Genomic DNA, 27017 nt, shown 5'->3' on the forward strand with positions numbered 1-27017 from the left:
AGAGGCAGCTAGTGCCGATGTTGGTGCTGCCGAAACTTTTAAGGAGGAGTTAGATGATGTGATTGTGGAAGGGAATTATTTGCCTGAGCAAATATTCAATGTGGATGAGACATTCAATGTGGATGAGACTGGATTATTGTGGAAGCGCATGCCTGAGCGGACATACATCCACAAAGAGGCAAAAAAATGCCCGGATTCAAGGCATTCAAGGACAGAATTACACTTCTGTTGGGGGGGAATGTTGCTGGTTTCAAGCTAAAGCCCTTCATGATCTATCATTCAGAGAACCCCAGGGCTTTTAAACATGTCAGCAAGCACACACTGCCAGTGTTTTATCACACTAACAAGAGAGCCTGGATGACCCTAGTACTGTTTGAGGATTGGTTCATGACTTGTTTCATTCCACAAGCCAAGGAGTATTGACTGCAGCAACGGATTCCATTCAAGATTTTACTGATTTTGGATAATGCTCCGGGACACCCACCACACCTGGACGACATGCACCCTGATGTTAAGGTAGTGTACATTCCACCTAACACTACCTCTATCATCCAACCCATGGTTCAAGGTGCTATTGCTGCCTTTAAAGCGTATTATTTACGCACGACTTTCGCTCAGGCTGTTGCTGCTACTAAAGGTGAGAAAACGCTCAAACAGTTTTGGAAGGAGTACAACATTTTGTCATGTATAAAGAACATTAGTGCAGCATGGGATCAGGTTACAAAACATTGCATGAATGGAATATGGAAGAAAATACTGAAAAGATATGTGCACAATTTCAAAGGATTTAATGAAAATTAAGTTATTTTGGATATTAGTAACAAGATAGTGGAGTTAGGTAAACAGCTGGAGTTAGAAATTGATACTGAAGATGTTGGACAGTTGGTTGAAAGTGTAGCAGAAGAGCTCAGTAACGAGGATCTTATTGAACTAGATGCACAGAAAATTGCAGAGGAAGAAGAGAGACAAAATGTAGAAGAAGAACCTGCACCCCCCAAAAAGTTTTCAGTGAAACAAATGGCAGAGGCATTTGCTACAATTAATAAAGCAATGCAAATGTTTGACGACATGGATCAAAATTATGAGCGTTATGCCAAAGTTGACAGAATGATCCAAGATGCACTTGCTTGCTACAGAGAAATTTATAATGAAAAGAAAAGCAAACTGTGCAGTCTAAATTGGACATCTATTTCATGAAGTCCCCCAGTGCTGGCTCCTCACGCCCCACCAGTGCTGCCTCTTCACTCCCTCAAGATGAACCAATACCTTCAACCAGCAAGTTACCCCTGTACATAAACCTGTCTGAAGAAAGCGACATTGATGACCCACCCAGCCCTGTCTCCTCTTCTGCTTCTTCCAATTAAAATAGTCTCCATGTATCCTGTAAATAGAAAATTATGGGGGCTCTGTGTGCATTCAGCTGACTACATTTAAGGTAAGTGCTCAGTCACACTGTATCCATTCCTCATTATTTATTACTTTTACTGTACTGTATCCATTCCTCATTATTTTTTATGCTTAGTGTACTGTATTTCATTGTAGATTTTTAATTTTTTTTTTTTTAAAAAATTGAAATTTATTTATTTTTCTTTTTTACTCAGCTGAATGCACATGGGGCCCCAATAATTTTCTAATTATACATGGAGACTACATTAACTGGAAACGTTTCGGTATAGAAAATGCGTGCGTCATTTGAAGAAGAAGAAAAAAAAAATGGTCACAACTGCGGCGGTCATAAGTCCCGACGGTGGTAAGTCAAAGCAGTCGTAAGTCGGGGTCTAGCTGTACGTACGTACGTACGTACGTACGTACATACGTACATACATACATACATACATACATACATACATACATACATACATACATACATACATACATACATATATATATATATATATATATATATATATATATATAATATATATATATATATATATATATATATATATATAATATATATATATATATATATATATATATATATATATATATATATATATCTCGCTTATAAGACGGAATTTGAACAAAATCTGCCCAAAGTTAGGGGGTCTTAATCACCAAGTATAAAATTCTTACCTCTTAAATATTGTGGTTTAGTGTGTCAAGAGTGGTGATGGAAACATCATAAGCCACTCACAAGGTCCTACCACTAATTATTTTATACTGAACCACGTTTGGCAAGCTGGATTCAAATTAAGATTACCAGTATATTAAAATAATAAAATGTATTATAAACCTGTCTAACATAACGTAAAAGAACATTATACCCCTGTGATAAACACAGCTATCATCACACACCTCCCCCACGCCCCCACCCATTTGCCAGTGAGGAGACAAGAAAGGTAAAGTGACCGCAGATTGGGCTATTTAAAGCCGTGAGGTGGTCAGTAATGGCACGGTATATTTACTGATAATAATACTTATCTCCTATAAATAATTAATTAAAATTTATTTTTTACAAGGAATATTCAGTAAATGACTGCATTAATTTGAAACTACCGACAGTTAAATACAGGCGGCATATGGCGCTCACTAGTGTTTACACTACAACAGCTGGTAACATTTGATGCCATTACTTGAAGTGAATTGCCCTTATTTTAAGTAACTAACCATAAATAAATACAAAAAGTAAAAAAAGATCAAAAGTGAGAAATAATATACTGTATGTATGTTGTGTTGTCAAAGTTAGAGGAACAATTGAAACTGCAATTGTGTGTAAATGAGGCAGAAAGTCAGGTCAGCGCTGAACCTGGGACTTGGTCATAATTTTCGTGATGCCATATGGCAGCAGGGTCTACCATTAGACAACACATTATGCTTCCAATATCTTCCAGGCGTAGTATCTACCTGTTTGGTAGCTGCCTACTACCTACACACAATTTTTAGTAATATTACTTTGATACATGATAAATTAGACAAACAATGAAAATAAACATCAATAATTACCAAGACGCTCCCATTGGCAGCTGTAAGAAGAGGGGAGATGGGCTATTTTTATCGTCTTTGTCTGAAGTGGCCATGGCCGAGTACAGCTAGACCCGACTTACGAGTTGGGGACCCAAATCAGGTATTAAGTCGTATGGTACGTAAGTCGACATAGATAAAAATAAATAAAATAAATAAATTTTCCAAAAAAAATTCAATTTTTTTTTTAAATTAAAATCTGCAATGAAATACAGTACACTAAATACTAAAAAATAATGAGGAATGGATAGTGTGACTGAGCACTTACCTTTAATGTAGTCACCTGAATGCACACGGGGCCCCCATAATTTTCTAATTATACATGGAGACTACATTAACTGGAAGAAGCAGAGGAGGAGACAGGGCTGGGTGGGTCATCAATGTCGCTTTCCTCAGACAGGTTTATGGACTGTGGAAACTTCCTGGTTGAAGGTATTGGATCATCTTGAGGGAGTGAAGAGGCAGCACTGGTGGGGTGTGAGGAGACAGCACTGGGGGACTTCTTGAAATAGAAGTCCAGTTTAGACTGCACAGTTTGCTTTTTCTTTTCATTATAAATTTTTCTGTAGCAAGCAAGTGCATCTTGGATTATTCTGTCAACTTTGGCATAACGCGCATAATTTTGATCCATGCCATCAAACATTTGCATTCCTTTATTAATTGTAGCAAATGCCTCTGCCATTTGTTTCACTGAAAACTTTTTGGGGGGTGCAGGTTCTTCTTCTACATTTTGTCTCTCTTCTTCCTCTGCAACTTTCTGTGCATCTAGTTCAATAAGATCCTCGTTACTGAGCTCTTCTGCTACACTTTCAACCAACTGTCCAACATCTTCAGTATCAATTTCTAACTCCAGCTGTTTACCTAACTCCACTATCTTGTTACTAATATCCAAAATAACTTCATTTTCATTAAATCCTTTGAAACTGTGCACATATCTTTTCAGGATTTTCTTCCATATTCCATTCATGCAATGTTTTGTAACCTGATCCCATGCTGCACTAATGTTCTTTATACATGACAAAATGTTGTACTCCTTCCAAAACTGTCTGAGCGTTTTCTCACCTTCAGTAGCAGCAACAGCCTGAACGAAGGTCGTGCGTAAATAATACGCTTTAAAGGCAGCAATAGCACCTTGATCCATGGGTTGGATGATAGAGGTAGTGTTAGGTGGAATGTACACTACCTTAACATCAGGGTGCATGTCGTCCAGGTGTGGTGGGTGTCCCGGAGCATTATCCAAAATCAGTAAAATCTTGAATGGAATCCTTTGTTGCAGACAATACTCCTTGGCTCGTGGAATGAAACAAGTCATGAACCAATCCTCAAACAGTACTAGGGTCATCCAGGCTCTCTTATTACTGCGATAAAACACTGGCAGTGTGTGCTTGCTGACATGTTTAAAAGCCCTGGGGTTCTCTGAATGATAGATCATGAAGGGCTTTAGCTTGAAACCAGCAACATTCCCCCCCCCAACAGAAGGGTAATTCTGTCCTTAAATGCCTTGAATCCGGGCATTGTTTTCGCCTCTTTGTGGATGTATGTCCGCTCAGGCATGCGCTTCCACAATAATCCAGTCTCATCCACATTGAATATTTGCTCAGGCAAATAATTCCCTTCCACAATCACATCATCTAACTCCTCCTTAAAAGCTTCGGCAGCACCAACATCGGCACTAGCTGCCTCTCCACTCACCTTAACACTGTGTAGACTGTAGCGTTTTTTAAATCTATCAAACCACCCTTGACTTCCTGTAAAGGTTTGATCACATTCATCTCCTGCCTGCTCCTTCAGGCTTTGGAACAGGCTTCTTGCTTTAGCCTGTATGGTTAGAACACTTAAGGGTACACGCTTCTGTATCTGGTCTTCTATCCATATCACCAATAATTTTTCCATATCGTGGATAGGACCTTGTCTTTTCTTTGATATTATAGTTCCCTTTATAGGTGTTGTTCCTTTCACTACTTCACGAATACGTTCCTTGTCCTTCAGAATAGTGGATATAGTCGAGTGTGAGAAACCTAGGTCGCGTGAGATTGTTGCTACTGTTTTTCCATTCTCATACTGTGTTATTATCTTCAGTTTCATCTCAAAACTAATTGCCTGTCTCCTTTTCCTTGGAGCACCACCAGCACTCTCACTTTTACGCTTTCCAGTCATTATAAAGTCAATTAAGTACGATAATAACAAAAGTTCACAGCGCGATCAGTATAGGATACGATAGCCAAACACAAACAAAGCGCTCCACTGAGTGAGTGTACCCACGAGGCGACCCAAGACACCCCTCCCTCTCGCCCGGGACGGAAACGTTTCGGTATAGAAAATGCGCGAGTCATTTGAAAAAATTTTTGGTCACGACGGTCGCAGTCGTATGTCCCGTATGGACGTACGGTCAAAGCAGGTCGTAAGTACCAATGGACGTAAGTCCACGTAGTCGTAAGTCGGGGTCTAGCTGTAATACCATATATTTACTAATCATAATACTTATCTCCTATAAATAATTAATTTAAAATTTATTTTTTACATAGAATATTCAGTAAATGACTTTTAAATAAATAAACAAATAATTCGGTAAATCTATTTCAAGTAAATGGAAAATAAGCAAATAAATGTTATTTACCACGACCCCTTCCCTCTGGGTCAGGGTGAGATGGAGGGAGATAAACAAGGCTATTTATAGCCCGTCTTTGTGTCTGAAGTGTCTAATATATATATATATATCATATATATATATATATATATATATATATATATATATATATATATATATATATATATATATATATATATATATATATATATATATATATATATATATATATATATATATATATATATATATATATATATATATATATATATATATATATATATATATATATATATATATATATACAGTTGTACCCCACTTAACGCTGTCAATAAAACCCAGAGGGTACCGTGTTAAGTGAAAACCGCGTTAAGTGAACAACAGAACATATGGGATTAATTCCAATAGAAACCAGCCCGACCCCCCAAACTCCACTTTTTGACGACACATAACTGTTGTAGTAAAAATAACATCTTAATTTTATGATGGTACATGCACACAATTAATACCTAAGAGAAATAGAGAAATACAGTCGCCAAGTTAATGTCCATTCAAATAATGGACTCAACTCCCTCCCCCTCTTCTCACACTACACTGCTGGCTCTTCCCTCTCTGAGAAATTTTTGGGGGAAAACCACTAAATTTTAATAAATAATACCTCAAACTAAAGTTATGATAATACAATTGACATTGCTGGATTCCTTGTAAGACCAGGAATATTTTGAATATAAATGTCATATATTTTGCACAAAAGAGAACATATTTACTTAGAGTAAACATTTTATCTAAAATTTGTATGTCTAATGCAAAATATATGATGTTTATATTCAAAATGATCACCAAATTGTAAGAATTCCAGCAATGTAAATTAAATTCTGGCCTGGTAATTTGTATGAATTTTATGAGCTAAAACAAATATCTTCAGTTAATAAAAAAAAAAAATATTCTTCACGACACTATCTGTCAATCAAAGTACCCCACCTTGCCTCCCCCCCTCTTCCAACCACGCGGTCAGTCCCAACCCTCCCCCCCACCCCTCACCCCCACCAATCCTCCCTTCAAGAGATGTTGGGTGAAAAAACAAAATTTTAACATTTTGTATTAAATAATACCTCAGATTAAAGTTAGGATAATATAATTGACATTGCTGGATTCCTTGTAAGACCAGGAATATTTTGAATATAAATGTCATATATTTTGCACAAAAGAGAACATATTTACTCAGAGTAAACATTTTATCTAAAATTTGTACAGTAAAAGTCCAAAAATCCGGATGCCAAAAATCCGGACCACCCGAGAATCCGGACTTTTGGAAAACTAATTATTATTATTTTTTTTTTTTAGCGGGCTTTTGTGTGTATGTGCGCATGCGTGAGCGCCACAGCTGCACAGCGACAACAAGCGACCACGTGGTCTCCACTTTAAAACGAGCAATCAAACTGTGACAACATACCGTATATACTCATCTATAAACCCCCCTCGTTTATCTGTCAACCCTGATTTTTTGACCAAGAAATCGTTAATTTATGATATTCCTCGTTTATAGTTCGACCCACGTTTTTGAGGGTAAGCGAACAACAAAACCTTCAGTAAAAACGCTCTACGTCCTATAAACTGAAACACGAGTGCCGAAGGCAAATTGTTTACCATTTATCATTACAACACTTTACACTGACACGCGGGTAGTTTCAACAAAAATATTGTATATTTCCATTCAAGTTTTTATTCAAGTCAATTAGGAGGGAATATTATTGTAATACAACAGTTTTTTAACTAAACCATTCGAAAAGCGATTACGGTAACATCTTTTGAACGAAAGAAAGCCAAAGTCATTGTTTTCGTCACGATTTTATCCCACTTTCCACTTTAATACGTACGTAATTTCAGCAAAAATATTACATTTCCGTGAATGTATTATATCAAGCACAGTATGAATAGAATATCATTGTAATATAACAGAATTTTAACCGAAAACTATTAAAAAAACGAGTAACATCTCAAGAACATCGGAAGCTTAGGTAAAGTCTTTTGTTTTCGACATGTATTTTATCCTATTTTACATTGAAATACATCACGTTTCAGCAAAACTACTATTTATTTCCGAGAATATATTCATTCAGGCGCAGTTTAGGTAAAATATACGTGTGATGTAATAATTTTTTAACTGAAAACGATTCGAAAAACACGTACCCTCTAGCCCTGTTCAAGAAGAGGACTGGGAGAAGCTGTTTGGTGCTGCAGACGATGACAAGGAAAATGATTTTGATGGATTTTAATGAAAATATTCAGAAATATGGTATCGTAATATTTATTCAAGTCAATTAGGAGGGAATATTATTGTAATACAACAGTTTTTTAACTAAACCATTCGAAAAGTGATTACGGTAACATCTTTTGAACGAAAGAAAGCGAAAGTCATTGTTTTCGTCACGATTTGATCCCACTTTCCGCTGTAATACGTACGTCATTTTAGCAAAATATTACATTTCCGTGAATGCATTATATCAAGCACAGTATGAATAGAATACCATTGTATTGTAATATAACAATATTTTGAGTTCTACTCTTTCCATTTACAGAGTACTGTACAAGCCCATAATAATGGCTCCTAAAGTAGATAAACTTCGTTGTGTGAAGAGAAAGAAGAACACGTTGAAGTTGAGTGACAAACTTGAAATAATTAAGAAACTAGTACGTGGTGTGAGCAATACTGTTCTAATGGAAACATACGACATTGGAAAGTCTACAATTTATGATATCAAAAAGGCAAAGAATAAAATTCTAGAATTCACAGATTTTTCATTAAAACTGCTCGTTTTGATAAATGAAGCATGCTATAATTGCTAATGAATAAACTATCAAAATGTACCTGTTCATCTCTTCTTTATTCCTCCTTAAATTTGAATTTTAAAAGTACTGCCTGAGAATCCGGAAAATCCGAAAATCCGGACCGACCCAATCCCCAAGCAGTCCGGATTTTTGGACTTCTACTGTATATATATGTAATATTCAGAAATTTTGGTGTGACATTTAGAGACGTTTGAACCCATCATTAAGTCAAGCCGAGACCAAACAAGCCTCGTGGCATGAAATAAGTGTAAGGAACGCCACCCAAGTGCAGTTGGAGCATTTTGAACTAGGCCTATAGAATACTAAATGTACTTTATTGAATTAATATGGACGCGATTCATGAAGTTAAGGGACTATTATTAAATTTAAAGTTATTGTAGATCGTTTTTCAGTCTAAATATGTTACGTGTGTCCAAAGAAGCTATTTAGTTTGCTAAAGATGACGTCAGTAGGCAGGCTTGCCTTGGGGCATTCCGCCGCAGCCCAAGCCTCAGTAAGGCGCGGACGGTGGGACAGACATGACGTCTCTCTGCACAACTGGCAAGGAAAATGATCACGTGGTCTCGCCCTTTGCATGCACGTCTCCATCATTGTTGCAAGGTTTTGAGAACCCACGCGGTTTGAGCAGTCGAAGCGGATTTAGCGGTCTGGTTGGTCACTGGTTACCGGGGTTTTAGCTGGGATGCCCGAAGTGAACGCGTGCCCCTGACAACTAACTACTGTACGTGGGATCTGCGCATGCCCTTGGCTGATGATCGTGCTGGGTCACCAAATCTCCCCACCTTGGTTCATACACCACATATCTTCAGTCAGTTAGTAAAATTTCGTACTAATGGGAAAATAGAACCTCTCCCTCAGCTGGACAGGGTTCACCTGCTGTCTATGGATGTACCGAGAGGAAACTGAGTGCAGCAGGAGTGAAGGAAAAGTCACACACTGAGACCAGGAGTCTAGTGGGTGTGCTCTAAGCATATGTGTGAAGCATGTTACAGGTATTGGTGGAGAAAAACATTCATGACTCCTGAAATCTAGAGAGAGTAATGAAAAAACAGTGGCGCACCCGCCTGCCTAATGGGTCATGAGTGATTTTCTCGATTTCTTGTAAAGGCCTGCCCCTTGGCAGGTTAGTAGTTACACCCTTCGGGTTCTAGGACAGTAAGCATTATAGTATTTTGTGGGTCATCCCAGTCAGGCTATGAGTGAACCATATTCTTGTGTAGTATAACTAAAACCGGGATTTCTATTTCTCAGTGCTTGCTATTATTTTGTCGGATGCCCTTATGGCATGTTCATTGGTGCACGTGATGTTTTTCTAATGTTTTATGTGCCACTAAGTGATGTAAGATAACGAAGGAACTGTTTCAGACGAGTTCCTCGTTCTGGTGTACAACTTTTGTTCCTCATTATAGTGTTTTAAGCCACGCTAAAAAGTACTCTAGTGCTTGTGTACCATTATTGATTGTGTCTGTAGTGTGCTAGCTTTCCATGGTCACGGAGAATATTTTTATTTAATTGTGTTTGTGCTGGTTCGGGATTTTCTCTGAGGGGTGCTTCCACTGCATTACCATCCACTATAACTAAAAAAAAACAATAACTAGAGTGGGATTATTCTGACCGGTTATATATATATATATATATATATATATATATATATATATATATATATATATATATATATATATATATATATATATATATATATATATATATATATATATATATATGTTTGCGTAATAAATGTATGTAGTAAGTACGTACCGTAATCTTTTTCACTCAAATCCTAATGAAACACCACAATTAGAATACGGTGGTAGCTGTTGTATAAACAGTGGGAACACAGTCCCACCACCGAGACGAGGGAACACTCCCACCACCGATCGTCTCGTGCGAAGCAAGTGTATAAATTAAAGAAAATACTTGCAGTGTGTTTAATATGTTACAGTATACAGTTGTACCCCATTTAACGAGGTCAATAGAACCCAGAGGGTCCCGCGTTAAGTGAAATCCGCGTTAAGTGAACAACAGAACATATGGGATTAATTCCAATAGACACCAGCCCGACCCCCAAACTCCACTTTTTGAAGACACATAACTATGTTGTAGTAAAAATAACATCTAAATTTTATGATGGTACATGCACACAATTAATACTTAAGAGAAATAGAGAAATACAGTCGCCAAGTTAGTGTCCATTCAAATAATGGACTCAACTCCCTCCCCCTCTTCTCACACTACACTGCTGGCTGTTCCCTCTCTGAGAAATTTTTGGGGGAAAACCACTAAATTTTAATAAATAATACCTCAAACTAAAGTTAGGATTATACAATTGACATTGCTGGATTCCTTGTAAGACCAGGAATATTTTGAATATAAATGTCATATATTTTGCACAAAAGATAACATATTTACTAGAGAAAACATTTTATCTAAAATTTGTATGTCTAATGCAAAATATATGATGTTTATATTCAAAATGATCACCAAATTATAAGAATTCCAGCAATGTAAATTATATTCTGGCCGGGTAATTTGTATGAATTTTATGAGCTAAAACAAATATCTTCAGTTAATAAAAAAAAAAATATTCTTCAGGACACTATCTGTCAATCAAAGTACCCCACCTTGCCTCCCCCCTCTTCCAACCGCGCGGTCAGTCCCAACCCTCCCCCCCACCCCCCACCAATCCTCCCTTCAAGAGAAGAGTGGGTGAAAAAAATAAATTTTAACATTTTGTATTAAATAATACCTCAGATTAAAGTTAGGATAATATAATTGACATTGCTGGATTCCTTGTAAGACCAGGAATATTTTGAATATAAATGTCATATATTTTGCACAAAAGATAACATATTTACTAGAGAAAACATTTTATCTAAAATTTGTATGTCTAATGCAAAATATATGATGTTTATATTCAAAATGATCATCAAATTATAAGAATTCCAGCAATGTAAATTATATTCTGACCGGGTAATTTGTATGAATTTTATGAGCTAAAACAAATATCTTCAGTTAATAAAAAAAAAAAATATTCTTCACGGGGTAACAGATGGTCGGTCGGTCCCTCCCTCCCCCCACCAACCGTCCCAAGGAGATGTGTGGGAAAACCACTAAATTTTAATAAATAATACCTCAAACTAAAGTTAGGATAATATAATTGACATTGCTGGATTCCTTTTAAGACCAGGAATATTTTGAATATAAATGTCATATATTTTGCACAAAAGATAACATATTTACTAGAGAAAACATTTTATCTAAAATTTGTATGCCTAATGCAAAATATATGATGTTTATATTCAAAATGATCACCAAATTATAAGAATTCCAGCAATGTAAATTATATTCTGGCCGGGTAATTTGTATGAATTTTATGAGCTAAAACAGGCAGTCAGGCAGGGTGGCGCAAATCTACAAATAGCGTCTCGAGCCGGACACTCACCGCGTATATGTGGAAAAAATCCGTGTTAAGTGAAAGTTCAGCTCTGGCGAGGCACCGCGTATATGAAAAAACGCGTTAAGTGAAACCGCGTTAGGCGGGGTAATACTGTATTATAAATAAATAAATAAACAAATAAATCGGTAAATCCATTTCAAGTAAATGGAAAAATTTTACTCGACACAGACATTAGTTCCAGTTACCGGTAAATAGCAGACGCTTCAGTGACGTCACTAGTGTTTACACTACACCAGCGGGTAACATTTGATGACATTACTTGAAGTGAATTGGCCTTATTTTAAAAAACCAAGGATGGTTGGTAAAGGACTACTGAGTCAGTGGGTAAGTGTCACATTTGGGGTACTGGTCTTATACAGCGAATAGAGCTCAAAAGCTACTTTTTAAATGGAAATTTGGGGGGGCTGTGTTATGCACCCCGACGCCTTATAGGCCGAGATATACGGTATATATATATATATACAGTTGTACCCCACTTAACGCGGTCAATTGAACCCAGTGGGTCCCGCGTTAAGTGAAAACCGCGTTAAGTGAATAACAGAACATATGGGATTAATTCCAATAGAACCCAGCCCGACCCCCAAACTCCACTTTTTGACGACAAATAACTATGTTGTAGTAAAAATTCTATCTTAACTTTATGGTGGCATGAAAAACAAGTAATATAGAAGAGGTTAGGTTAGGAAAGATAAAGGTTAACATAGGAAAAATAAAGAATAGGTTAAAAAACGAAAATTTTTGAGGAACACTCACGGTAGTAGAAGAGATGGGTCGGCATACGGGGATGGAGGCTGGTTCCGAGGCAGAGGGCAGATTACTGCCCCTCAGGTGAATCACCATTACTAGGTGAATCACCATTACTAGGTGAATCAATATCACTGTCACTTACAGTTGTTATGGCTTCCCTGACAAATCCCTCAAAATCAACTTCACTATCACTATCACTGGCTTGGGCTGGCTGTGGTGGGTTGCGGGCGAAGAACTCGGTTATGCTTTGCTGACGGCTGGCTTTGATGTTGTCATGATACACCGTGATGTACGGCTCCATAGCCTGCACCAGTCGGGTATGGAAGACGTCATGGCGTTCATCGTCAGTGTCGCGGGAAACGATGGACTTAATTTTTTCTGTTAACTCTATGAGACACTTAATATCACTATGACTTAAACTAGGTTCTTCGGAGAATGACGCACCTTCTTCCTCCTCTTCACTGGCGGGTTCTTCTTCCAACATCTCGTCGGCAGTCACTTCAGGATCTCTGATCACCTCCATGATGTCTTCGTTGGTGGTCTCGGAGAAGCCTTCAGCTGTAATACTGAGCGCAGCTTCTCTGGCAAGGTCCACTGCTACTGCAACAGTCTGAACCTGACCAGTCACAGGTTCACTCCTCCTCTCACCTGGTATGCCATGCAACACATGTCTCCATGCGTGACGAATCGTAGCAATAGTCAGCAGATCCCATGCCTCCACCAAGAAGTCTACAGCTTGTTTGACGTTAAACTTCTTCCAAAATTGTTTGACGAGAAGTTCTTGAGTCGCCGCCTCTTGTTCCTTGTCCTCGTCGCTTTTACTCTCGCTGTCGGTGTCACCCAGCTTACGCAACTCATCCTTGGTGTTGGTAGAGTCGTTCAGGAGCTTGAATTTCTTTGCCGAGTATGCAGCTTTAACATTGCAGATTAACTCCTGGTCCATGGGCTGGATTAATGACGTAGTGTTGGGAGGAAGGAAGACCACTTTTACGTTGGGGTGACGATCCATAAGTAGGGGCGAGTGTCCAGGTGCGTTGTCAAGGAGCAACAAAATATTGAAAGGAACATTCTGTTGCTCGCAGAATTTCTGCACGTCAGGAACAAAACAGTTGTCAAACCAGAAGAGGGACAGAGAAGAGGACATCCACGCCTTACGTGCGGTTAGCCAGTGGACATTAAGCTTGTTCATGTCCATATTCTTGTAGGCGTGCGGCTTGCGGGCTTTGTGAATCACCGATAACTTTGGTTTACAGGTACCGGAGGCATTGGTGGTAAACAGGACGGTGATGCGTTCCTTCTGCATCTTCCGGCCCCTTACCTTGCTCGCAGACTGGACAACGAAGGTCTTGGAAGGTAACTTTTTCCAGAAAAGACCAGATTCGTCCATGTTAAACACCTGGTCGTCACTGTACTGTCCTTCCTCCATAATCTCACGTAAAAACGGAGGAAAATCTCTAGCCGCCGCACGGTCAGCACTCGCTTCCTCACCAACAATGCTGATGTTGGTGACCTTGTTCCTCCTCTTAAACCTATGCAGCCAACCATGGGAAGCATTGAAGGGTTTGGGCTCTGCAATTCCCAGTTTACGTGTCACTGCTGCGTATAGCTCACGTGCGTACTCCTGCACTGAGCGCGTGTCCACCGCCATGTTGCGTCGCGCCTGACGCACCAAATAACTCACCAGCAAAGTTTCCACTTTTGCCAGCACCCTGTTCTGGCAATACCTGATAGATGAAGCACCTGCAGACTTTGTGATCTTCATGTGCTCCTTTATCTTGGCTGCATCCTTCTTTATTGTACGAATCGTAGATTCGTTGACGCCATGCTGGCGCGCGAGATCAACTTGGCGTCTTCCTTTCTCCAAATCTTGAACAATTTGGTACTTCAGCTCGTAGCTTAATGAACGTCGTGTCTTCTTTGGTTTAGTGCCGCTGGGTCCAGGTAAGGAAAGGTTTCTCTCTGGGGGTGGTGGTCCGGCGGAAGCCATTTTACGGAACAATGGATGCGCGTTAACCCGGCGTGGCCTTGAGGGATGAAACTGCCGCGGCTAGGTCAAGCGTCGTCTCTCCTCCCTCCCTCCCTCCCCGGGGTAGTCACGTCATAATACTTTAAGCCAATTACAGCTAGCAGCAGAGGGGGGTAGGGCTGCATGGCCAATCACAGTCCGAGACGTCATATGACGTCAGTGATAACGCAACAAAGACACACACTGCGCAACCTTACCGCGCCGCTTACCCAAGCGGAGGGAGGAGGAGGGAGAGGCAGGCAGGCAGGCGGGCGGGTGGGTGGCGCGTGGTCAAAATCTAAAAATAGCATCCGAGCCGGACACTCACCGCGTATATGTGGAAAAAACCCGCGTTAAGTGAAAGTTCAGCTTTGGCAAGGCACCGCGTATATGCGAAAACGCGTTAAGTGAAAGCGCGTTAAGCGGGGTAAAACTGTACAGTGGTCCCTCGGTTAACGAGCGCCTCGGTTAACGATTTACCTTCCAAAAGATTCTTAACTTCGGTTAACGAGCAATCCCTTGATTAACGAGTTTTTACGAGCCGACTTCAACATGTTTTCGCTTGCATTTGGCGGTCCACCAGCTGTAGTATTAGTCCGCCAATACAGCAATCGGTTTTAGGGCTTAAATTCCTTACTATTTTAGTAAATATCAAGAAGTTTATACTATTCAATCATTTTAAAAGTTTAATATTAACTTTTTTAGTCATTTTAACAATTATTGAACATAATTGAAGGTAAAGAAATTAGTTTCTAGCATGCCATCCAGCCTGTTAACACACCAGACAGGCGTTAGTCTCTCTCTGTTTTCAGTGGAGGTAACATCTTGCTTGAGACTCTCTTCAACTAAATGCTTTTTTTTGTGTTTCCAAGCAAATTATTGGTCATTTTGAAATTTATTTTACATATTGACAATATATAATGCAGTGCAGTGTTGATTTAAAGAAAATAATCTTGAATTACACCAAGAGAACTAAAATTTTATGGGTGAAATGGTGCCATGGGGTGACTTCTCTTCCACCCCAATGCCTTCTCTTCTCCCTTCTCCTCCACCCCCATTCTAATTCCCATCATCATCCAGGAGCCTTCTACATACACACCTCAAAGTAAGTGTACTTTTCTACCTTCTTTGTTGAATTTAGGCAATTTTCGATGAGCTGGAACCAATTACCCAAAAACCCATTGAAACAATGGTTTCGGTTAACGAGTTTTTCGGTTAACGAGCAACCTGCTGGAACGAATTGTGCTCGTTAACCGTGGGACCACTGTATATATATATAACATCCACACCTACAGTAGACCTACCTATTATATAAAAAGATACAGGTTGGATGTGAGTAAGGCGACATGGACTGGAGGTAATACCCGCTCGTGTTCTGAGAGTGTGTGCTGAAGCTCTGGCCCCTGTGCTTGCTCGCCTCTTTTGCCTCTGTCTCAAAACCCAAACTTTTCCTTCTTCTTAGAAGCATGCCTCGGTTCAGCCCATCCCGAAGATTTTCAAAACTATCTAGAATACCATTTTCTCTGTCACCTTGAAAGCCATTTTCTTTTGTCGGATCACCAGTATGGCTTTCGCCAGGGGAGATCTACTGGTGATCTGCTCTCCTACTGCACCCATCTTAAGTCATCTTCTCTTAGGGATTATGGGGAAGCTTTCGTCGTGGCCCTCGACATCTCCAAAGTATTTGACAGGGTATGGCACAAGTCTTTGCTTTCTAAACTTCCCTCTTATGGTTTCTCTCCCCCATTTTGTTCTCTAATCTCTAGCTTCCTTGAGAACCGATCCATGGCAGTTGTTGTCGAGGATCGATCTCTTGCTCTTTCTCTACCAATAGTGGTGTCCCACAGGGTTCTGTTCTTTCACTTACTCTCTTCCTTCTTTTTATCAATGATTTACTTCACACTACAATTAATTCTATCCATTCCTACGCTGATGATTCTACTCTTCACTCTTCTTCACATTTTCCCCTTCCCCCTAACTCTCAAATTAGATCTGTTTCTACAGCTGATATCATTACATCTATCAATGTGGATCTGTGCAGCATCTCTGAATGGGGAGGTAGAAACTTGGTTAAATTCAATAGTAATAAAACTCAGTATTTACCAACTACACTTTCCAAATTAGATGATCTCCCACCAATCACATTTCAGGACGCTATCATTCTGCCAAATTCTAAAATAGATATGCTTGGCCTCACCATTTCCTCTAATATGTCATGGAAGCCACACATCCTCAACATTGCTAAAGCTACCTCCCGAAAGTTGGGAATGCTGTACAGATGCCGTAGCTACTTCCATCTGAGCAGTTCCTTCATGTATATTAGGGAATCATTCATCCTAACTTGGAGTACTGCTCTCATATCTGGGGTGGCTCTTCTTCTGTCCAACTGTTACATAGGGTGGAATCAAAGGCATTTAGTCTTATTAACTCTCCTGCTTTAGTTGACAATCTTTCTTCCCTTTCTCTTCGCCACAATGTTGCTTCACTCCCTCTCTTTTACAGGTACTTTAACGGGCAATGTTCGGTGGATTTGGCATGATGTGTACCACCGGCAAGGCCATGGGCTCATAACACTCGTCTTGCTCTCGATGCCCAATTTCTCTGTGGATGTCAGTCACACTAGAACAGTGGTTCTTAAACGGGGGGGCAGAAGATTTCAATGGGGTCGCAAACAGTGAAAGAAAAGTCTGGTCAGGCACTGAACGCGTCTTGTACACAAAAGCTCATCCCTCCCACTCTATAATAACCAAGGGTTGTGGCAGGGGGTGCTAGGACTTATACAGAGGGGGGAAGGCCAAAAAGTTTAAGAACCACTACACTAGAATAACCCGTTATAGTACCTCCTTTCCTCACACAGCCAAACTGTGGAATGCTCTGCCGTCTTCTGTGTTTCCATACTTGTACAATCTGTCTCACTTTAAAAAGCTGGTTTTCTAGCATCTTCGTGGTGTAGATTAATATAACCTTTTTCTTTTCTATTTTTAATTTCTTTCTATTCCTATTTTTTTGCCCCTTAGGCCCCATTGTGGGTCATTTACCTGTGCCCGGGTGGGCTAAATGTGGGCTAATTCCCGTAAAAAACACATAGAATGTGCCTTATGAATAAAGAGAAAACTGTACAGTACTATGAATATAAAAATAAGAGGGTGGGGGCATATTGTGTGTGGCAGACAAGACTGATCTGGGAACAGGAGGTAGCACAGGTGGGTGGCTCCCTTCTCCAAGATCTTGTGGCGTAGTGTATGTGGCCAGTAGGCTAATTTCTCCTTGTGTTTATCTATTTTCTCTTTGTTAGGCTCACATACGTACGTACATGTAGGAGGTCTCGCACTAAGGATGAAGGTGAGGAGGGAAACTCACAATGGCATTTTCTTTATACAGAGCAGTCAGGTGTTGGGAAGCGGACGGTAAGTGACCAATCAGCAGTTGTAGGGGAGAGTATCCACTACAATCCCTTTAACACATCTTTATGTAATTTCATCATAATTCTCACATTATTTAGGTTCATTTGGTGCCAGGTTGATAAAAATTATCATAAAATTATACATTTTCCAGGTAATAGAATCTCACACCCAACCCAGATAAGTCATTGCGTCATATTAAATTCTCATCCATTTATTGACAAAGCCCGAACAGCTGATCACCCTAACTCCATCACCAGCACTCTCCATCTATCATGTTTACCATAACAACTATCTACAGCACTTAGGTTCATATTACTGTACTGTAGTGTATTTACCATCAGTTAATAAATAATACTCTAGTGTATTATGTATCTCGGTGGTGTACCGTGGCTGCACTGATGAGTCATGCAGAACACCCACATATATCAGTTACCAAATCAAATATCAAGTAGGATCTGGCCTCTCTCTAAATAAGGGTTGTCTAGCTTATATAAACACCTAATTCCTTAAATTATATTAGTGACATGACAAAGTATACATTACAATTCATTAAATAATTGGTGTAAAAATACTTAGGGTAAATTAATATTAATCTTTCAGTGTTGATCTACAGTAATTTAGAAATAAAGTAGTTAAAAAAATGACTAGGCATCATGCACAATGCTGGCCCTCTGTAAAGTTGCCAATGATCTTATTGATGAACATTTAAATAATAAGTAAATATTTTTATTTATATGATCCGATTATTATTTCAAGTAAAACAGAAAACTTAATAACTTTCCCAAGTGATAATACTGTAAATGAAAATTGACTGTTGGGTTATTTAGAAATATTAAAAATTATAATGTGGACCAGTGAATGCAGTTTTTGAAGTGCATGCATTTGTACCCATTAGTTACAGAAACCTTATTAAATAGCCACTTTTATGGAACAACAGCTCTTAGGTAATATAATATCACCGTATAACATAAGACTTCATGCTTATTAAGGGAAAATTAAAGTATATCACCGTATAACATAAGACTTCATGCTTATTAAGGGAAAAATAAAGTATATCACCGTATAACATAAGACTTCATGCTTATTAAGGGAAAAATACAGTATCAAATTTTACTAAAAATAGCTGAAATTCCTTCTGCTTCAACACAATAAAGTTCATTTTCGCATGTTATTGATAGGATAGTTACAGCTAAATGTCCATTGAAGGCATGCGGCTTATCCTTCTGCATGCACTAAGCGACGCTGAGTCTCCTTAACTTTCTTGAGTGAAAACAGTGAAGATTCTAAAATTAAATCTGTATTACTGAAGAGACTACAGTAGTACCCTGATTTACGAACTCAGTTGAACCCACAGGGTACCGCGGAAAGTGAAAACCGCGTAAAGTGAACAACAGAACATATGGGATTAATTCCAATAGAGACTGGACTGACCCCCAAACTCCACTTTTTCCGACACAATACTTATGTTGTAGTAAAACTAACATCTTAATTTTATGATGGTATGCTCACACAATTAATATTTAAGAGAAATACAGTCGCCAGGTTAATGTCCATTCAAATAATAATCAACTCCCCCCCCCCCTTCTCTCTTCCCAAGCTCGCTGGCTCCTCCCTCTCTGAGAAATGTTTGGGTGAAAACACTACATTTTAAGGTATAGTAATAAATAATACCTCAGACTAAAGTTAGGATAATATAATTGACATTTCTGGATTCCTTGCAGGTCAAGGAATATTTTGAATGTAAACTTCATATATTTTACACAAAAGGCAAAATATTTGCTTTGTGTAAACCAAATTATTACATTAGATCTAAAATTTTTATGTCTAATGCAAAATCCATGATGTTTATATTCAAAATGATCATCATATTGTAAGAATTTCAGCAATGTAAATTATATTCTGGCCGGGTAATTTGTATGAAGTTTATGAGCTAAAACAAATATCTTCACTAAATAAAAAAAATATTCGTCACCCAGACACTATCTGTAAATCAAAATACCCCACCTCCCGCTCCCCCCCTCTTCACACGATCGCTGGGTCCCTCCCTCCTTCCCTACCCCCCACCTTCCCTCCCTACCAGAGAAATGTTTGGGAGAAAACAGTATATTTACATTTTTAGTGATAAATAATACCTCAGACTAAAGTTAGGATAATATAATTGACATTTCTGGATTCCTTGCAGGTCAGGAAATATTTTGAATGTAAACTTCATATATTTTGCACAAAAGATAAAATATTTGCTTTGTGTAAACCAAATTATTACATTAGATCTAAAATTTGTATGTCTAATGCAAAATCCATGATGTTTATATTCAAAATGATCATGATATTGTAAGAATTCCAGCAATGTAAATTATATTCTGGCCGGGTAATTTGTATGAATTTTATGGGCTAAATAAAGAAATTATACTTCACCCGCGTATATGAGTAGATGCACCGCGTAAAATGAAATTCCGGTTCTGGCGAGGTACCCCGTACATGTAGAATCGCGTAAAGCGAAACTGCGTAAATCGGGGTATTACTGTATTTAAAAATATATTTTGCTTTCTACTATGCACGCCTTGCATTCTTTAAGAATATGCCACTGGTGTATCTGCATACTGCTTAGTTTATTCATTAATAAGTGTACAAGTAGTTAAATTGAGCCATCATGTATCGCTCAAAGATAATAACTAACATTGTTAGGAAGGTACAGTAACTCCACATCAAATACTATAGTACAGTGTGTTATAGTGACCCTGTTGTAAAGATGCTAAAACCTCTCACTCCTGAGTGAACACCTTCCAATACAGCTTATCCTTTTATTTTCAAGTCATATTACAAATTATATACAGTGGTCCCTCGGTTAACGAACACAATTCGTTCCAGAAGGTCGTTCGTTAACTGAATCCATTGTTTCAATGGGATATTGGGTAATTGGTTCCAGCTCACCGAAAAGTACATACAAAGTCTAAACAAAATGCAGTAAAGTACACTTACTTTGAGGTGTGTATGTAGAAGGTTCCTGGTTGATGATAATGATGGGAATTAGAAGTGGGGTGGAGGAGAAGGGAAAAGAGAAGGAAGTGGGGATGGAGGAGAAATCACCTTTCAGGGGACCCATGCTTAATGCCGTCATTTCACCAATAAAATTTTAAGTTCACTAAGTTTAATTCAAGATTATTTTATTTAAATCAACACTGCACTGCGCTATATATATTATCAATATGTTAACTAAATTTCCAAATGACCAATAATTTGAATGTAAAAATGCAAAAATATTAAAGAGCACAACTTTCTTGATATTTACCCCACTGGAAACGAATGCAAACATAGAACAGATTACTGAATTGGCAGACTAGCCCATCAGTTGATGCTCATAACAAAACGTGTTTGTCGTAAGGATTTCATTAATCAAAGTTTTGTTCGTTAACCGAATTGAAGATCCTTATGGGAGGTAATTCGTTAATCAAAATTTCGTTAATCGAACCGTTCGTTAACCGAGGGACCAGTGTATTGTATTTTTCCTCTATTAATGAAGATGTTATATTACTCACACCTTAAGAGGCTGAATATAATACGGAATCAATAAATAAACCTGATGAATACAACAATGCCCGGTCCCCCCAGCTGTTTACATACACAGTGTCTTAGCTCTCATACAGTACTTGTTGGGTCTACAGCATATCTCATTAGACCACTGTACACTATTCAGTGAGCAAGTGATGTTCTCTTCATATTTTTTTTAATTTTACCCATCTCTTAAAACCTCAAGTATCCCCATTAAAGATACTACATACTCAACATAAAAAGTTCATGTAAAAAAGTGTAGGTAGCGAGGTGGAGCACAGTGATGAAGGCAGGACTCAGAGTGACACCCACACGGACGTTCAAAAGCACAGACGATCACAAACCGTCTGGGCTGATGGCAGAATTTCTGGACTTTTAAAAAAATATTTTTGGTGAATAAAGGGGCGGTTCAAAGCACCAGAGTAAAAAAAAAAAAAAAAAAGAAGCAAATTCAGGTGTATTGAGGTTCTGTCTTATTGTGTCCCAGAAAAATGTATACACACAGCTTTACAAATATTCATGGGGAATGCATTAAAAGAGTAACCTTATCCTCACCTGTTGACGTCTGAGTGAGGACAAAGTTGCTGGTGTAACAGATTCCCGCACCTCCAGGAGATCCAGTACAGCGGTGTATATACATTTTAGGAGACATTTTGTAGCAGTATTTGAAAAACTGTACACAAATAACTCATCTAAACCCACATAAATACAATCTAAATTTTTTAAGTTTGTATAAAACCATGATAAACGACCTTTCTGGTATGACACTATTAAGAGAAAATTAAAACACCCAAAAAATAATTAAAAAACAAAGAGAGAGAGAAAGAGAGAGAGACGTACGGCTCAGCATGAGTCTTCCCCTTTTTAGCTATTCCTCTATAAGATGGCTTCTTGACTGGCTGGGGCTTCAGTGCATTAATTTCCTCTTTCAACTTGAATATCTCTAAGGACTCCAAAAACTTCTGTCTTTCCTCGATGTTTCGCCGAATCTTGAGCTCATACTCAGAGAGACCCGTGTACTCAGGCTCTGAATCACTCTAGAAAAAAAAGGGAAACTACTTTAATATTACAGTAAACAAAACAAGCACTCTGTAGTGTCAGAACAGTTGCTAATAATGCCTGTCCCTCATATACACGGCTGGCCGGGCCTAGGACCACCCCAGTGTGAATTTGTTTAAAGTGTTAAAGCCAACGACACGACCAAATCCTAAGATAACGAACTGTATGATGGTGTCAAGGAATAATCCAAGAAGACTGGGCAGCTCACCAACTGCAATGGTTAATCATTATGGTCCACATATTACTTACCTAACCTTACTTACTGAATGGCCACCCATGAGAGGTGGCCATGTTGAGGGAAGGAGGCCAGTAACCTGTGTAAGATCTCTTCATTGTTATTGATAATTTTGTCAAAGTGTATTTTGAAGCTGGGCCAAAAGTTTTGCTTGGAAGACAAGAGGCAAATGACAAAGAAACTTGCCCATAGTTCACCCTGCCTGGGGATGAAACCTGGGACCACTTGTTTGCGAGGTCAATGTGTTGACCATTACACCATAGGTCAGCAATACAATAGAATGAAAGGAAGGAGTAACCAAAAAAAGGACCCCCAGTAAGGTTGAGGGAACTGTAAAAATCTACATGTATTGTACATTATACAGTATTACCCCGCCTAACGCGGTTTCACTTAACGTGTTTTATCATATACGCGGTGCCTCGCCAGAGCTGAACTTTCACTTAACACGGATTTTTTCCACATATACGCGGTGAGTGTCCGGCTCAAGACGCTATTTTTAGATTTGCCCCACCCGCCACCCTGCCTGACTGCCTGTTTTAGCTCATAAAATTCATACAAATTACCCGGCCAGAATATAATTTACATTGCTGGAATTCTTATAATTTGGTGATCATTTTGAATATAAACATCATATATTTTGCATTGACATACATTAAACATAACCTTTTGTGCAAAATATATGACATTTATATTCAAAATATTCCTGGTCTTACAAGGAATCCAGCAATGTCAATTATATTATCCTAACTTTAGTTTGAGGTATTATTTATTAAAATTTAGTGGTTATCCCACACATCTCCTTGGGACGGTTGGTGGGGGGTGGGGGGGAGGGAGGGACCGACCGACCATCTGTTACCCAGTGAAGAATTATTTTTTTTTTTATTAACTGAAGATATTTGTTTTAGCTCATAAAATTCATACAAATTACCCGGTCTGAATATAATTTACATTGCTGGAATTCTTATAATTTGATGATCATTTTGAATATAAACATCATATATTTTGCATTAGACATACAAATTTTAGATAAAAATTTTTCTCAAATTAACTATGTTATCTTTTGTGCAAAATATATGACATTTATATTCAAAATATTCCTGGTCTTACAAGGAATCCAGCAATGTCAATTATATTATCCTAACTTTAATCTGAGGTATTATTTAATACTAAATGTTAAAAACCCTGGAAGGGAGGATTGGTGGGGGGAGGGTTGGGACTGACGCGCGGTTGGAAGAGGGGGGGAGGCAAGGTGGGGTACTTTGATTGACAGATAGTGTCGTGAAGATTATTTTTTTTTTTATTAACTGAAGATATTTGTTTTAGCTCATAAAATTCATACAAATTACCCGGTCAGAATATAATTTACATTGCTGGAATTCTTATAATTTGGTGATCATTTTGAATATAAACATCATATATTTTGCATTAAACATACAAGTTTTAGATAAAAATTTTTCTCTAGGTAACTATGTTATCTTTTGTGCAAAATATATGACATTTATATTCAAAATATTCCTGGTCTTACAAGGAATCCAGCAATGTCAATTGTATTCTCCTAACTTTAGTTTGAGGTATTAGTTATTAAAATTTAGTGGTTTTCCCCCAAGCAGTGTAGTGTGAGAGGGGGAGGGAGTCGAGTCCATTATTTGAATGGACATTAACTTGGCGACTGTATTTCTCTATTTCTCTTAAGTATTAATTGTGTGCATGTACCATCATAAAATTAAGATGTTATTTTTACTACAACATAGGTATGTGCCTTCAAAAAGTGGAGTTTGGTTGTCGGGCCGGTTTCTATTGGAATTAATCCCATATGTTCTGTTGTTCACTTAACACGGATTTCACTTAACGCGGGACCCTCTGGGTTCAATTGACCGCGTTAAGTGGGGTACAACTGTATACTGTACAACAGACTTTATAAATATCTTTTGTAACATCTATTGTCATCTTACTGTGTGTTGAGTGCACAATAATCCTAGCTCTCTTAAATACAATTAAGAGAAAGACAAATTATTTCTAAACCATTACAGTAACGTCTTACTTCTTCTTTTGTGAAAATGTGGCCAGAAGTTACATCATTCTGCTCTTTACTTGAGGCTGATTCAGTTTTTATTTCTGGTTGTGTTGCAGCACCACTACGAATGTTCCTGCCACGCCCACTCCGAGTATTTCTAACACCACTCCGAGTGTTTCTGGCGCCACTCCGAGTGTTTCTGACGCCACTCCGAGTGTTTCTGGCGCCACTCCGAGTGTTTCTGGCGCCACTCCAATTGTTTGTGTCACTCCTTCCAGTATTCTTCCTACCACCATTACTGGCCACTGTTTTCTTCTCCATCTTAAGAGACTTTCCACTTGCCTCCACTGAGTTCTTCATTTTTTTATCCACCGGTTCGTCTTCATCACTAGAGAGCATCATCATCTGAAATGAAAAAATTAAGTTGAGAACATTGTGTAGAAGCACCAGAGCATTGTGCACGAACACAACATAGTTAGTTATATGACATAGCAAGGAAGGTTTATGACACACCACAATGATACTAATGGTAATGTGCTGTACTGTGCTGTGCTGTCTGTGCTGTACTGTGTTGTGCTGTGCTGTACTGTGTTGTGTTGTGCTGTACTGTGCTGTACTGTGCTGTGTTGTGCTGTGTTGTGCTGTGCTGTGTTGTGCTGTAGTGTTGTGCTGTGCTGTACTGTACTGTGTTGTGCTGTACTGTGCTTGTGCTGTACTGTGTTGTGCTGTACTGTGTTGTGCTGTGCTGTACTGTGTTGTGCAGTACTGTGCTGTACTGTGTTGTGCTGTGCTTTAATGTACTGTGCTGTACTGTTTTGTGCTGTACTGTGTTGTACTGTACTGTGCAGTACTGTACTGTGCTGTACTATACTGTGATGTGCTGTACTGTGCTGTCCTGTATTGTGCTGTCCTGTACTGTGTTGCACTGTGCTGTGCTGTACTGTGGGGTACTATGCTGTACTATGCTGTATTGTGCTGCACTGTACTGTGCTGTACTGTATTGCACTGTGCTGTGCTGTACTTTACTGTGATGTACTGTGCTTTATTGTGCTGTGCTGTACTGTATTGTGCTGTACTGTGCTGTGTTGTGCTGTACTGTGCTGTAATATACAGTGTTGTGCTGTACTGTACTGCACTGTACTGAACTGTGCTGTACTGCACTGTGCTGAACTGTGCTGTGCTGTACTGTGCTGTGCTGTAATCTATATAAAACAAGGTTAATTGAAACCTAATTTAAAAAGGAAAATTTATCGTGCTGACCCGACCTTTGTTTACACATACATCTGGCCAATACTAGTGTCAATTATATATCAATAATTATTGTACAGTTCTGCATAAAGCATTATGGTTTCTGTTTCAAAATATAAATACAAAACTACATACAGGGTGTATCCAGGCATCCCCCGTGTAACGGAAGGTTCCGTTCTTGAAAATATTTCCCCCTCTCAAAATTCCACAATGCAAAACCATTTTTCCTATTCCTAAGGAAATTTTTTGCAGCCCAAATTAAGACAGTTTTAATCACATACAGTGAGTCATTCATGATGTAACATGATAATAAATGAAAAAAAAAAAAAAAAAATTTAACTTCCCAGAAATGATGAGAGCTGAGTTAAGAGGGATGCCTGGTTTAAGGTGTAGGTAGTACAGCCCCCCCCCCAAATTCGCAAATAACATTTGCAGAGGAGGAGGAGGGGGGGGGGCATTTTTACTTGTGTACAAATATGTATATTTCCTTCATGTGTTTGGCCTTAGAACAATTAATTCTTTTACCTGTATTGCAGTGATATCCCCGTTAGCCGGAACAATGGTACAGAGCACTTCAGGGGATGAGAGATTTACGGCTAACCAGACAACTTTCTCACACCCGGAAAAATTCTTTATCCCCGGAATATTTTCCGGTTACTGGGAAAATTTTCTGAGTGTCTAAACTAGACCTCTTGCACACACAGACACTAGCCCACTTCCCCAGAATGTTTCTGGGTGCTGGGGAAGTTTTCCTTGCGTCTAAACCACCGGAGTCCGTAAATGCATTCTAATTAAGTTAGAAACTCCATTTCTTTACTTTAACAATCCAGAATAGTTTATCAAAATGTTTGGTTAAATAAATATATTTAAAAATTAAAAATCTATATGATGTGGGCAT

At 38.6% G+C, this 27017-nt stretch overlaps 1 protein-coding gene across 1 annotated transcript in view; it reads right to left on the reverse strand.

Moving 5' to 3' along the window:
* The window catches only part of LOC121869327 (WD repeat-containing protein 76-like), a 107927-nt gene extending 82655 nt beyond the window's left edge, over window positions 1-25272 (reverse strand). The window contains exons 1-2 of the mRNA XM_042370618.1: window positions 24899-25272; window positions 22404-22600 (exon numbers count right to left, since the gene is read on the reverse strand). Of these exons, the coding sequence (XP_042226552.1) occupies window positions 22404-22600; window positions 24899-25270 (569 nt within the window). The 5' untranslated portion in view covers window positions 25271-25272. The remainder of the gene's footprint in view (window positions 1-22403; window positions 22601-24898) is intronic.
* Between the last annotated feature and the right edge of the window lie 1745 nt (window positions 25273-27017).

The sequence above is a fragment of the Homarus americanus genome, unplaced genomic scaffold (genome assembly GCF_018991925.1).
Source record: "Homarus americanus isolate GMGI-L3 unplaced genomic scaffold, GMGI_Hamer_2.0 scaffold36734, whole genome shotgun sequence".
Lineage (NCBI taxonomy): Eukaryota > Metazoa > Arthropoda > Malacostraca > Decapoda > Nephropidae > Homarus > Homarus americanus.